This window comes from Branchiostoma floridae, chromosome 2, assembly GCF_000003815.2.
Source record: "Branchiostoma floridae strain S238N-H82 chromosome 2, Bfl_VNyyK, whole genome shotgun sequence".
Lineage (NCBI taxonomy): Eukaryota > Metazoa > Chordata > Leptocardii > Amphioxiformes > Branchiostomatidae > Branchiostoma > Branchiostoma floridae.
This window is the reverse complement of record NC_049980.1, coordinates 29,145,585-29,158,624: the sequence shown is the minus strand read 5'-3', so window position 1 is coordinate 29,158,624 and position 13,040 is coordinate 29,145,585. Positions and strand designations below refer to the sequence as shown.

Genomic DNA, 13,040 nt, shown 5'->3' with positions numbered 1-13,040 from the left:
AGTTTTTGTTGAAGCGGCTTTGAAACTTCTCCATCGTCAGGTTTTCATAGGATGAGCGGAACATTTCCGTCAATATTATCTCTAACATGTAGATGAAGCATATCCTGTTTGTTTCCCGTCAATGGCTTGGTCATGGAGACACATTAGGTAAGAATGCCGTCTTGGAGGATGGTAGCGTAAGCACGATACCTCTGTGTGGTCAGCCACAGTGACTGGAACCACCTGCCACAACATTCCGTACGATGCACTGACCCGTTTTCCATCAACACAGTTCCTTTAACTGATCAAATACCCATGGAAAACTGTGACCTTTTTTGGACCCCTTTGCTATGGTATCATTTCCAAGGCCACAGTGACAGACCCCGGTTTATCGACCGTTCTTGTGACCAGAGTTCGAGGGAAAACGTTTCAGCGGTAAGTTTAGTCTTGTGCCAAGTTGTGGTGGTGAAAAAAGTGATATTTTAATCTCTTTGCTTCTCAATCACATTCTGTTTGCGACGTAACATTGTTGGGAGACTATTCACAAAAAATTCGACTCTTTCTGAACATGAATCTCGAGCATATGTAATTTTGGAAAGTCTGGTTAAATTATCAGATTGGTTTAACGATGCAATCGCAACTGACATATTGGACACACTCGACATTCGCATCTTAACAGAAAGGTAGAACTTAAACAAAATACCGTCCAGTTATTTTGTTTCTTTGTTTCGCCGGAAACTTAAATTTCCTACGAATGGAAACGAGAATTACGATTTGATGACTAGTGATTTGAGAGTATGTAGTCTTTTCCCTGTTTGCCGTTGGTAATACCGTGACCCTTTCTTGCAGGTAATCCGAAATTTCCTCTAACGACAGGACCTGACCTGGCTGTTCCATGGCGGAGGAAGAAGAAGAACAGTCTCCTGAGAGGGAGTGGGCCTCGGGAACGACTTTACATGGTCCGGCAAAGGTGAGGAGGGGTTATACTAATCGAACAACACGCAGTGTTTTCCTGCCGTTTTCTTCCTAGTAGCAGAATTTTGATAATCGTAGCAACATTAAGCATCCAGCAACGCGCAGTATTTGCGTGCCGCTGTCTTTCAAGTAAGGCTAACGTCCCATTCCCAAACAGGGGCCCGGTATGGCTGTTTATGGAAATGAAAAATAGAATAAATGTGAATCGAATCAAACTTCGCCTGGTGGAAGTCACTTCATACATGTATGTGACGAATTTCCTGCTTTGGTCACTGATTTCTGATTGCTTTATACGTTCCTTTTAAGCCTTATGATCTTGTCTTGTTGAGGGTTACTTCACACATATTGTACTTACACCCCCATTCCGCTAGAGCGGCGAACACGGTACGACCGAGAGATTGGTACAGGGCCCTTAACGAATTTCATAGATAATAACGAACCTTTCTTTATCTTTATCATTGTATGTTTTGTTATCTTTCCTGTCATGCTTTTACTTTTTGCGTGATATTTCTTTTATAAAATAAATGGTTACAAAGATCCGAATACGGTCACAGTGAGGTCACCGTCTGATGGAATGCGGGTCGTAGTGAATTTATCCCTCGGGTTTATATTCACGTTAATCAGCCTCATTACTCAACACATTGGGTACCTACTGGCTGCAAATACACCCTATATATTATATATTATTATTCTGGGAGGCGATAACCCTCACTGTGTACAAGTAGGCAAATATATCCACGAATGCTTATACCGTAGAACCAATAGTGTAAATAACATGCTACATCCAATATGTTGACTTATTCATACCTATAGATATCCATATATGTCTGTTTAGTTGTACTGTAAGTAGTTGTTATACATGTAGACCTTACGAAAGTCGCTGTACGTTTGTCGTGTCAATAAAGATTTGTTTCTATATTATCATCATTATTATCATTATTATCTAGATAGTGCCCGTAGACAACGTTGTTTCTCCCACGGTTTTGCTGTAGGTTGTTGACGCCCCCAACTGGGTGGTGCGGATCCTCTGGCTGCTGCTGTTCCTCTTCAGCCTGGGATACGCCACCTATCTCATCGCTACGTCGTGAGTGAGCGATCTTAACTATTCATCAATCAATCGATCAATCGATCAATCAATCGATCGATCGATCGATCGATAATCAAAACAAAAATCTGTTGATTTCAGTAGATGGATTTATATAGACTGTCATGTTGTTATTCATTGCAAAGTGTCTAAGTGACGAAAATGACAAACGTTATAAAGGGACAGGATAGTAAAATAAGAAAATATGATATACTAAGAAAACGCAACAAAATACGGCACGAATGTCCACGAAATTCCATGTTCAAACTTTATCACGCATTTGTAAAAGTTCCATATTCAAACTTTGAAGCAACAAAATTGAACTTTCTTTCCATCGCCTTTATTTTCGATGTTGTTTAGCATTTATAATGTGTAAAGTAATGTGATATTTTGTTTAAGGATTATCGACTTCATCAGCTGGGGCACGGTGACGGACCTGAAGCTGGAGTTCACGGATCAGCTGGAGTTCCCGGCGGTCACCATCTGTAACTTCAACAAGTGAGCTTCAGGACTTTGTATATATTTGTTTTGTTTATTTCACACAAATAGAAACAAAATATACATGTGAATTGTGCTGTGGAAGATGGAGACTAATAATAAGGTATACAGATTGCCTTTACGCATGTTTCTCCGTACTACAACTTTTGTCACATTTCTACTTGCCTCCATGAGAGCCTTACATGTGTGTCTGCGAGACCGCTCCCGGCCGTTTTGCATAACGACTGCCAAATAGCGAAATGTCGGTCTTTTGGGGGGTAATGGGGAAATCACGAAATGCTCACAAAGAAGTTTCGAGACCTATTTGACTTTGATTTCTACAACGGGATCAACCAAGAATAACTATTCAGGACGTTTCGTAAACCAATAGACTAATGTTTCCTCCGCATTTTAGCAATAGAACGATGGTGTGTACATGTCCTGTAGATTCTCAATTTCTGAAAGATCACCGTATCAAAATTTCAATCCTATTTCTTGGAACAAAAGAAAACGTAGCAGTGTTTTTATCCGTTTTTCTGTCAATAGACAGGAAATGCTACGAGAGGTATGGGTTACTTATCGGTGCAATATAGCCTTGGTCACCAGGGGGAGACACTAGATGGGGGATCAAATTATTCGACGCCAGGGCCCCATACGTCTTACGGTCGTCGCAACATCACTATCGTCGCAGCTATTCTTGGGACGCTATGGAATCTGCACCGATGATAGGAGTATCAGGATGGAGCTGCTTTTTTAATTGATAAAAAAAAGCTTGGAATGCGCTTGGCGTTCGTCGGAAATGCGTTAGACATGCAATCAGCATACGTTGAGTGCGCTGATCCGGAATACGGTCGGACTGCGACATGCATACGCACCTAATCGCAGCAAGAAAATTGTGTTTTGCACCGCATACGCAACTTATACGGAATTTCGCACGGACGTGAACAGCACGCACTTGCACGTACGGCGGGTTTGTGACCACGGCTACAGAGACGCAGACATTTAAAAAAACATTCTTCCCTCTTTTTAGGTGAAGTAACGACAAGACAAATTGAAATTGGCAGACATACAAAGCTTTATTAAGTTTATCATTATTATGAGCTTTCAATGTTGTCACCAATTCCTGAACATGGTCATACAATATTTCACTGTCACGTACAACATAGTGTACCTGATGGATCGATCCAGGCTGTCCATCACGTTTCGACCGTATTCCGGACGCACACAACTTATGCTGATTGCATGCCTTACGCATTTTCGACGAATGCCAATGGTATTCCAAGCTTATTCTTTATTAAGTAATTCCATTTAAAGACTCTCTCTTGTGGTAAAGCGCCATTGAAACCATCCTTAATGTCCCGTGTTTTCATAAAAACCTGTTTTAATCCTTGCAGGTTTGAGAAAGACCTGCTGTGCATGGACGAGCGCGCTGTGGAGTACCTCCGGCCTCTGATCGGGAACGACACGATCTGTGAGTACGACAACAGCACGTCTCCCACGCCCGGCCCCACGTACTACCCCATGACGCTGGCGGGCATCACGGCCTACACCGGCTTTCAGATGGACCAGTACGCGCTGAAGGAGTGCACCTGGAGAGGGGAGAGGTGCACCTGGCAGGTACGTGACCTACGTCAGTCTTCTGCGTTTACTTATTTTGACCCGATTCAAAACAGTCGAGAAGGTGATGGCGAGCTTGACGACTATGGCGCTCTCTGTAGGCTTCCATAGCGACCTTGGCGATTCCACCGCGTTCTAACCTGTAAGTCACACTCTTACATGCTGTATGATATACCCAGTATGAAATCAAAGGTTCCACATATCCTATTTAGGTCGCAGTGAGAGCGCATTGCGATCGCCGTCTAGTGGAAAGGGGACCAATTTGAGGTTGCAGAGAGAGCGCGGGTAGAGCGCCGTAACAATCGGTTTCGTGATATCGGTTTGTTGCGTTGGGGATCTTTGTGACCAGAATTTGAAAATGATTTGTTCAGTGCCATGCGTAACCATGCTTCAATCAATCGTTCGCATGCATCATATGTTGATGCGTGGCGGCTACAGACAGTTCAGACAGTTCTCGCCACGTTGTTCTACATTGGGCGTGGACAGTCCAGTCGGATCTGGGGACCCCCAGCTCCCGGAGTGTGTTGAAGACCTGATCTTCCCATCTCCCTCTTAGTCTAACAAAATTCCATATACATACCCAGAACTTCACGCACGTGTTCGGGGAGTACGGGAACTGTTACGTCTTCAACCAGAAGACTTCAGGAGAACCTCTGCAGCAGATCATCCCGGGGCAGGGCAACGGGCTGCACCTGGTCCTGGACGTGCACGAGGTAAGTACTGCTTCTGGTTCTGGTTCTGTTCTGCTCTGTTCTGTCCTGTTATGTTCTGAACTGTACTAGGAAACACCCCGTTGTATTGGACCTACATCACATTTCCAAACTACTCGGCAGGGATGTTTGTTGTGGAAACGAAAAAAATAGAAATGTATACGTAAAAATATACACAAATAGGCCCACGACTATTCTCTTTACCTCTTGTGTAGTTTTACTTTTCGTTTCTCCCGTGTTTTTAAGTTGCGGCTGCCTTACAAAGATAGTTATTGAAATAGAGCAATCACGCCTCCTATCGGTGGTATGAGGCAGTTGCACCCTGTGCCTCGTCAGCAATGGGCAACAGGGCCATGATTAATTGAATCAATCCATGCCCGTAGCCAGGGGGGGGTTCGGGGGGTTCGGAAGAACCCCCCCACTCGCTCAAAAGGTCCGCTTTTTCAGGATCGAAGGTCCACTTTTTCATGTCCAAGATTTTTTTTTCAAAGGCATGACTGATTTGCATTTTTCCTTGATAGACATTTCAGCCAATCGTAGTAAGTCTATCAGCAAAATTTGCCCCAGAAAGTGCAGGAAATGGCTTTTCAGAGGGTCCAGATTTCAAAATTTCCCCGGACCTCCATTGCGACGCCTCACGCCTTTGGTGTGGGACATGGTGAAAATATGTCGAGGGAGTTGGCCTCAAAGCCTTGTCCTTTAATAGAAATTCCATTAAACTTCGCAAGCGATTTTTGACGGTCAAAATGCAGGAAATGGCGTTTCAGAGGGTCAAAATTTCATTTTTTTCCGGGGGAGCATGCCCCCGGACCCCCCTAGGTACCTCACGCCTTCGGCGTGAGTCTCGCGCCTGCGGCGCTCGATGGTCCCACATTTACTAAAAAGAACCCCCCCCCCAACCGAAATCCTGGCTACGGGCATGCAATCAACACCTTAATCGCAGATTCTTGGTCGAGGGTTTGAAGGCAACAGGAAAGGACAGGCAAATGATCTAAAACAGTATATCATGTGTCTATGCTACTCTAAGAGCTATTCATAAATTCTAACTTATTGGGTCAACCATAGGGTGAACCCGCTGTCTATAGGGTGGGGTGAAGTGATGTTGTAATATCTGCCCTTTCGGTGCAAATTTAATTTGCATCTCTACCTATCTACTGTCACTGCTAAGGGTGCAGTCACGTATGTCATTCGCATGCATCCTAACGAATGTGTGTTCACATGCAACCCCTAGTAGAGTGGAGTACTAGTAGAGTAGAGTTCTTCTGGCGCAGGTAGGAACGTCCAGTTCCAACTATTTATTAGGCCACACTTAAATTTCAGGTCACTGTCATTCCAGGTAGCTTTGGTCATCCAGAGCTCTGTAGTTACAGTAATACACACTATGTAATCGAATGTGGTTATCCAGTCTCCCCTTCAAGCAGTTTACACTTGTAGATGTCACCGCAGAATCTGGTAGGATTTATTATTTCGCCATGCCTTCTACACGGAGAACCCGGACATTGGACAACAGCAATACTCTGTTGTCGGAGGTTACTGTACCCTCCGTCACAGAGTAACAAACTATGTTGTAAAAAAAAAAAATAATAATAACCATTATTGTGATAAGGTATTTTTATGCTACATACGCGTGTTTGACATGCAATACATTTTTTTCGCCAGGCCTTCTACACGGAGAACCCTGACACGGGCGGGACGACAGACGTCGGCGTGAAAGTGCACATCCACCCGCAAGGCGAGCCCGCCAAGATGGACATCCAGGGGATCCCCATCGGGCCCGGCAGCCACGCTTACATCGGCATCTCACAGGTTACGGTAAGTCTCCACGCTTATATCGGCATCTCGCAGGTTACGGTAAGTCTCCACGCTTATATCGGCATCTCGCAGGTTACGGTAAGCCTCCACGCTTATATCGGCATCTCACAGGTTACGGTAAGTCTCCACGCTTACATCGGTATCTCACAGGTTACGGTAAGTCTCCACGCTTATATCGGCATCTCACAGCTTACGGTAAGGCTCCACGCTTATATCGGTATCTCACAGGTTACGGTAAGGCTCCACGCTTACATCGGTATCTCACAGGTTACGGTAAGTCTCCACGCTTACATCGGCATCTCACAGGTTACGGTAAGGCTCCACGCTTATATCGGCATCTCACAGCTTACGGTAAGTCTCCACGCTTACATCGGCATCTCACAGGTTACGGTAAGGCTCCACGCTTATATCGGTATCTCACAGGTTACGGTAAGTCTCCACGCTTACATCGGCATCTCACAGGTTACGGTAAGCCTCCACGCTTATATCGGTATCTCACAGGTTACGGTAAGTCTCCATGCTTACATCGGCATCTCACAGGTTACGGTAAGCCTCCACGCTTATATCGGTATCTCACAGGTTACGGTAAGTCTCCACGCGTACATCGGCATCTCACTTATTCATCGGCATCTCACAGATTGCCTTAGATCCTTATCGGCGATTGGTTCAATCACAGCCTGATTAAAACTTAAACGCCTTCATCATCGTACGTCGACCCTCAGACGAAGGTGACCATACCGTCAGAAAAAAATAGCCATGCTGAAAGACAAGGAACATAAACATTGATGATCGCTGTACGCCTATCATCTATAAAGTTTTCAAACTTGCAAAATGCAAAAACTATAATTTTGCTTACATTTGATCGTCCCAACAGTATCAGAATGAAATCCCGCCATGGGGCCTGTGTAAGGACCTGGATCTGGAGTACTACGACACCTACACCCTGACCGGCTGTCTGATGGAGTGTATGGCTAAATGGGTGGAGAGAGAGTGTGGCTGCACGGCACTGGAGCTCCCAGGTCAGTCATGAACAGCCTTCTCTTCAATGTAAATTCTCTCTCTCTCTCTCTTTCTCTCTGCGTCTTTCCCTTTTTATCTCTGTCACTCTCACCCTGTCTCATTTTGCCCCATCTCTGTCTCTCTCTGCATATCACTGGAGCTCCCATGTCTTTAACAGAAATTCTGTCTCTCACTCTCCCCTTCTCTATTTTTTGCTCTCACTCTATGTCTCCCTGTCTCTTTTTTTCTCTCTCTCTTCCCTTCTCTCTTTTCACATCTACCACCAGTACTATCCTCCGACTACCACCCCTATATCACAACAACAACAACAACAACAGCAACGAGCACAAGTAACTTTGATCATTCTTTTTCCAGGGAACCTGACCTATTGTGAACCTCAGCAGATCGTCGACTGTGTCCTCGGAGTCAAAGGTAAACTTGGCATCTCTTAACGATTAAAGTAAAATTAACCAACGTAAGAATGCAAACAGTTCATGGCTGAAGGGGGTTGTGATGAAACCAACCTAGTACCAATATGAAATCAATATATTCAATATTCAACCTATTTAGAAATCGACAAAACTAAGATTTTAGTTCATCTTTTTACCATTTTTAGCACCATTTATGTATGTTTCCTATGCTTCCACCATGTACATGTACTTGTACGTGTACTTGCAATTAGTCTCCGGGCATGAAATTGCAAACAAACTTTCAATCATGAAACAAGTAAAGCAGCGCTGAAGGTGAATCTTCTTGACTGTTGCCTACGTTGTTTCCTCATCAGACCAGATCACGACCGGAGCCCTGGCGTGCGACTGCCCCACACCCTGCCGGATCCAGACGTTTGACTACTTCGTGTCGTACGCCGGTTGGCCGAACCATATCGTGGAGGTGTACCTTGGGCAAGAGAATAACGTCAACATGACGTACATGCAGTACGTTACGTACATGACTACTTTTACTATCTAAACCCTACTTACCACTGTGTACAGACACATCCCCTAGAGCGCCCTTCTTTTCACCGCTAAACGACCAGAGGTCGCTCAAAATATTTCTTAATCGAAGAACAAATTTCTATACGTTTTGTGATCTCTAAAATCCAATTTTTAGATCGTGCGTCATCGTCTCTCAGGGTATAAAATCAAGGGTCATAATTTTTATAGCTCAAAGGTCGCTCAACGCTTGTCATCTAGTAGTAGAAAGGTGGCATGAGTAGTTGGAAACTCGCAGATTGGAACGATACAATCATCGCTTATGCCGACTAACAAACTAACAAACAAAGTCACAAACTAACGAACGAACGAATGAATTATCGAATGATAACTAGCTGAATGATAAGTAACCAGCCAACCAAGCAACCAACTAAGTAATCAATCCACTGACTAACCAATTAATTCACAAAGTAACTAACTAAGTACCTAACTAACTAACTTACTTTGATTAACCAACCAACCAACTACCTAACAGAAACAACACTCGTGGTTGACCTGCGATTCTAACATGTGCGACCACGTTTCCAGGAACAACTGGGCTTCTATTGACGTGTTCTACGAGGAGCTGAACTTCGAACAGATCACCCAGAAGAAGGCCATGACTCCGGGAGACCTGCTCAGTAAGTCACCACGTTATAAAATGACGTCATATGTATTTTAGATATCAATTTCGATCCGCCATCTTGGATCATATGTTGATGCCATCAGCTGGGCACCCCGAAACTGATGCGAGCGTCCATGTGGATAAAACAATTTGAAAAAAAAGTCATTATGAAATCCATGTGGTTAGGAAGATGACTTAATATGTTAAGTATGATATATCGTATGACAGATTGATAATTTTCATTTTCTTACATCTTCTTTTACTTTGGAATTGATATTGGAATCCTATGAAATTCTGATCAAAATATCGCTTTCCAATATTTTTCTCGCAATTTGCGCATATTTTGCTCATTTTGCAGCTGCTTTGTACGATTTTGATATGGTTGAAAACTTTTTCCTTTGGACACGGCCGAAAATTGATCCATCCATATAATCAAATCAACATGGCCTTTAATATGAACAAGAACTTGTCAGAGTAAAGTATGAAGTAGCATGAGGGTGCATGGGTACATTACATTTCTATTTTTGACGCTGTTACTCTATTTTTGACGCTAATAATACTACGCGAAATATCAAATTTTTCAATAATTTTTGTTTTCCCCTATTTTTCAGGCGGCCTTGGCGGCCAGCTCGGCCTATTTGTGGGTGCCAGCGTCATCACCTTCATGGAGTTTCTGGAGTACTTGTTGAAGAGACTGACGTATTGTTGTAGGAAAAAGAAAAAGACCAACAAGGTCAGCGCCAGCACGTCCCGGTCCGAGGTCTGGGCGGCTGACAAGATCGATCCTCTGAAACTGCAAAAAGTCAACATGCTGCAGGAGACAAAGATGTACAAGGAGTAGCTATAGGCGGCGGCATTTCTTGTCATTATACAAATGTACAAAGTGTTCAGTTATATACCTTACTGGCAAAAACCTTCAATGTTTTTGAATACTATAAAAGTTTTATGCAACGTTCCTATTTGCACTGATCCCTACGGCGGTGTTACATGCATGTAGTAACCGACTCTGAAGGCCACAAATATGTCCAGGTGGACCGCCGGATACCTCGGGGGTACCTGTCGGTGTTTTCATGATTATGCACTGGCGTCTATTTTTGTTGGGGTCGGGATTTATTTCAACCCCGAGTTTAGAAAACATCCAGGAGCCCGGCGTTGCCCCAATATAGCCCGAGAAGCCACAGTATCCTGTGGGACCACGTAGGGGCCACGCCCGAAAGTACTGAAAAATAGCCCGTACACTAGCGGGAGAGGCCCCTTTATCCAAAAGGGACCATAGCATTACTGTGTGTATTTTTTGCCTTGCTAATATATTTGCCAGTCTCACTGAGCTGCATGAGATCTGAGTCTCGCGTAGTTGTACGATATTTGACCTCTGAAGAAAAAGATGCCTCAAAAGCTTTTCCGCAATGTGTGTATTTTTTGCTTTATAACATCAAATGGTTTATGAAGGTCAGATAGATAAGGCTTAAGGGCAATGCGTTTTTCTCATTTTTCTTTACAGATAAATATAAAAATATAAGAAATATAAACTAAAGCTTTACAAGCAATTATATTGATCAATTTCTAGTCCTTACAAGACAGTTCATTTGTATCAAAAGGTTTGCGTTTTATTCAATTAAAGGTAACAAAAGAACACACAAAACTCGTTGGTATGAAGTACTAATGACATTTATTGACAAATGTTGCCAACTTAAGTTGAAACCGCCACGCACAAAAGTACAGACAAAACAACAGTAACGGATGAAGAATTTTACGTCACAAATATTTTCCGATGATGTATCGATCTCTACCATTATACAAAACTACCACAAATCTACAGTCACCATCTACCCCAACTTACGTCATAATTCCCTTTACACGCGGACAAATTCAACTTGAGAGCACTTGCCAATATTTCTCCAATATTTTCTTTCCTGTAAGTCTTCCGATCTCGCTCTTTCTTTCATTCAAACGATATCAAATGTTCTACAATTATTTACGATGCAGTCAGCCCTGGCCTCCCATGCATTCTGTACACTTTGATCACGTAACTGGTAGTGGTAGATTAACATTTCATGATAAGGTATAGCTACAGGCAAGTGTCTTCAGTTCGTGGCGAACAAATGTCTTATTCTTATCCCTCAGCTGTCCCCAGGGAGTAACATTGACAAGTGCTAACAACTATAATACACCACGAATGTCTTACGTTGTGGCATTGCGATTCGCTTACAATATTGCTAAAAATGGCTTATTAAAATTACACTGTAAAAAGCGATTAAAAGTCGTCAACTTGGCATTCTTGTTCCCAAACACCATTTCTCGTGTTTGTCACTGCGAGCGTTCTCGTTTCTATCCTAGTACATAGAGCATGGAGTGACCAACCATTACAAAAAGACATCTTTTGTAGGAATGTCGGAAGGCAACAAACGGAGTAAACAGTGCCAAATCTCTCGAAATCCCCCCATAATCTTCCCATTCATTATAATAAATTTAAGGATATAACCAAGTGGTTAATAAGGTGCGAGTTTGCAACTTTGAACTTTGTAGCCGCATTAGACAAACTGTGTCCGAAGATAAATCTCTTCGCCTTTCAATACTTTTCCGTATGAAAATATGGTTAAGGTTGCAATGACAGCTGAACGTATTGAACATGGGCACAGGATACACAAATGATAACCAAACTTACTCTGCCTGGATGAGAAACCATTTTGCTTATAGATTTTGATGCTACATGGTGTCATACATACGTATCAAAGAACCCTACTAGTGCTGAAATATGTATGTTTATCCGTTTTTTTTTCTGAATAAATGAGCCCGTTATGTTAATGTCACTAAAAGTTGCTCTACTGTCTGAGTGGTCTGGTGTAACATAAACAAGTTATGGTGGAAGACTTTCGGTTGCCTGGCATGAAACAAGAACCCGCGGTCACGTCGTACATCCGGTATCTGCGGAGGGGTAAGAAATAATTAGTTTCTTTATTTTTTGTGATTCAAAGCCACAAATAAATAATTATAACAAACAAGGCCATAACAAGCTTGCGACAGAAATACGAAAAATTGAAGTTCTGCTGCAGTACCAAGGTCCGGCATCAGGGGGGGGGGCAATACCGACCTTTGTCTTACCAACACCACATACCAAATATCTCAATCCATTCAGACATGGAGAGGTTCTTAAGTTATAACTACAGATATGCGGAAACGCATACACATACCCAAATACAAACACAGGCTGCAGTACCGTAAGAAGCCACCAGGGGGCCCAAAATCAAATAATCACTAAGACCTATCCACATATCAATACAATCCGTCCAGACCTTCTCGAGTTATGCTGCCCATCATTAAAGTTCATGGAGGTAAACACAGTAGCTAAGGTATCCAGACAACGTTATATTCAGTGTTTTTTAAGGTTCGTGTGACGACAATACATACGATAGGTACCTGGTCCATCAGCACCGAATACCCACCTAGTATTACTACACAGTTCCCTCTTTCATTCCATAGCTACATTTCGTTGAGTTCGTTCAGAGCTGCATCCAGATCAGCCTTTGCTCCCTGGTACTTCTCTTTCACTTCTTCTAATTGGTCTGGAATTGTGAGAGATAAAAGCGTGAGATATATTCCAGGTGGTAAAGGGTGTCTTCTGTGTCTGTATCTATATAGCCGGTCTGACCGCCACTCTACATTTTGAGTTACGTAGATGTAGGTTAGACATCCAGGTAACAAGATACGCCAAAAAGCATTTACTCTCAAGAAACTGGGTATGGTATTGGAAACGGTCAGACGTTTCAACTCGCATCCACTAGTTTCCGTCA

The 13,040-nt window shown here is 43.0% G+C and overlaps 2 protein-coding genes across 4 annotated transcripts in view; one reads left to right on the top strand and one right to left on the bottom strand.

The window, feature by feature from the left end:
- The first annotated feature begins 15 nt into the window (after positions 1-15).
- On the top strand, positions 16-11,112 carry LOC118409465 (acid-sensing ion channel 5-like). Of its 2 annotated transcripts, none has more exons than XM_035810505.1 (12): positions 16-414; positions 856-949; positions 1,947-2,038; positions 2,438-2,536; positions 3,910-4,132; positions 4,717-4,845; positions 6,502-6,654; positions 7,529-7,673; positions 8,029-8,085; positions 8,438-8,588; positions 9,174-9,265; positions 9,861-11,112. In XM_035810505.1, exons 2-12 carry the CDS (start codon positions 875-877, stop codon positions 10,088-10,090), a joined length of 1,446 nt encoding a protein of 481 aa, XP_035666398.1. In that variant the 5' UTR covers positions 16-414; positions 856-874; the 3' UTR covers positions 10,091-11,112. The 2 variants fall into 2 exon arrangements, with proteins under 2 accessions (XP_035666398.1, XP_035666397.1); XM_035810504.1 differs by having other exon boundaries at positions 17-414; positions 829-949.
- LOC118409467 (tropomyosin-like) overlaps positions 10,902-13,040 on the bottom strand; it is a 17,650-nt gene continuing 15,511 nt past the window's right edge. For both annotated transcript variants that reach the window (XM_035810506.1, XM_035810507.1), the window contains 2 exons: positions 12,693-12,812; positions 10,902-12,174 (listed from right to left, as the gene is read on the bottom strand). In XM_035810506.1, coding sequence (XP_035666399.1) covers positions 12,730-12,812 — 83 coding nt within the window. In that variant the 3' untranslated portion in view covers positions 10,902-12,174; positions 12,693-12,729. The remainder of the gene's footprint in view (positions 12,175-12,692; positions 12,813-13,040) is intronic.

What these genes read in the sequence shown, in the direction of transcription:
- LOC118409465 (XM_035810505.1), top strand. Translation starts at nt 875, where the DNA reads ATGGCGGAGGAAGAAGAAGAACAGTCTCCTGAGAGGGAGTGGGCCTCG. An exon ending in ACCATCTGTAACTTCAACAA is followed by an intron (nt 2,537 to 3,909) that starts GTGAGCTTCAGG and finishes TAATCCTTGCAG; the next exon opens with GTTTGAGAAAGACCTGCTGT. An exon ending in CTGTGTCCTCGGAGTCAAAG is followed by an intron (nt 8,086 to 8,437) that starts GTAAACTTGGCA and finishes TTTCCTCATCAG; the next exon opens with ACCAGATCACGACCGGAGCC.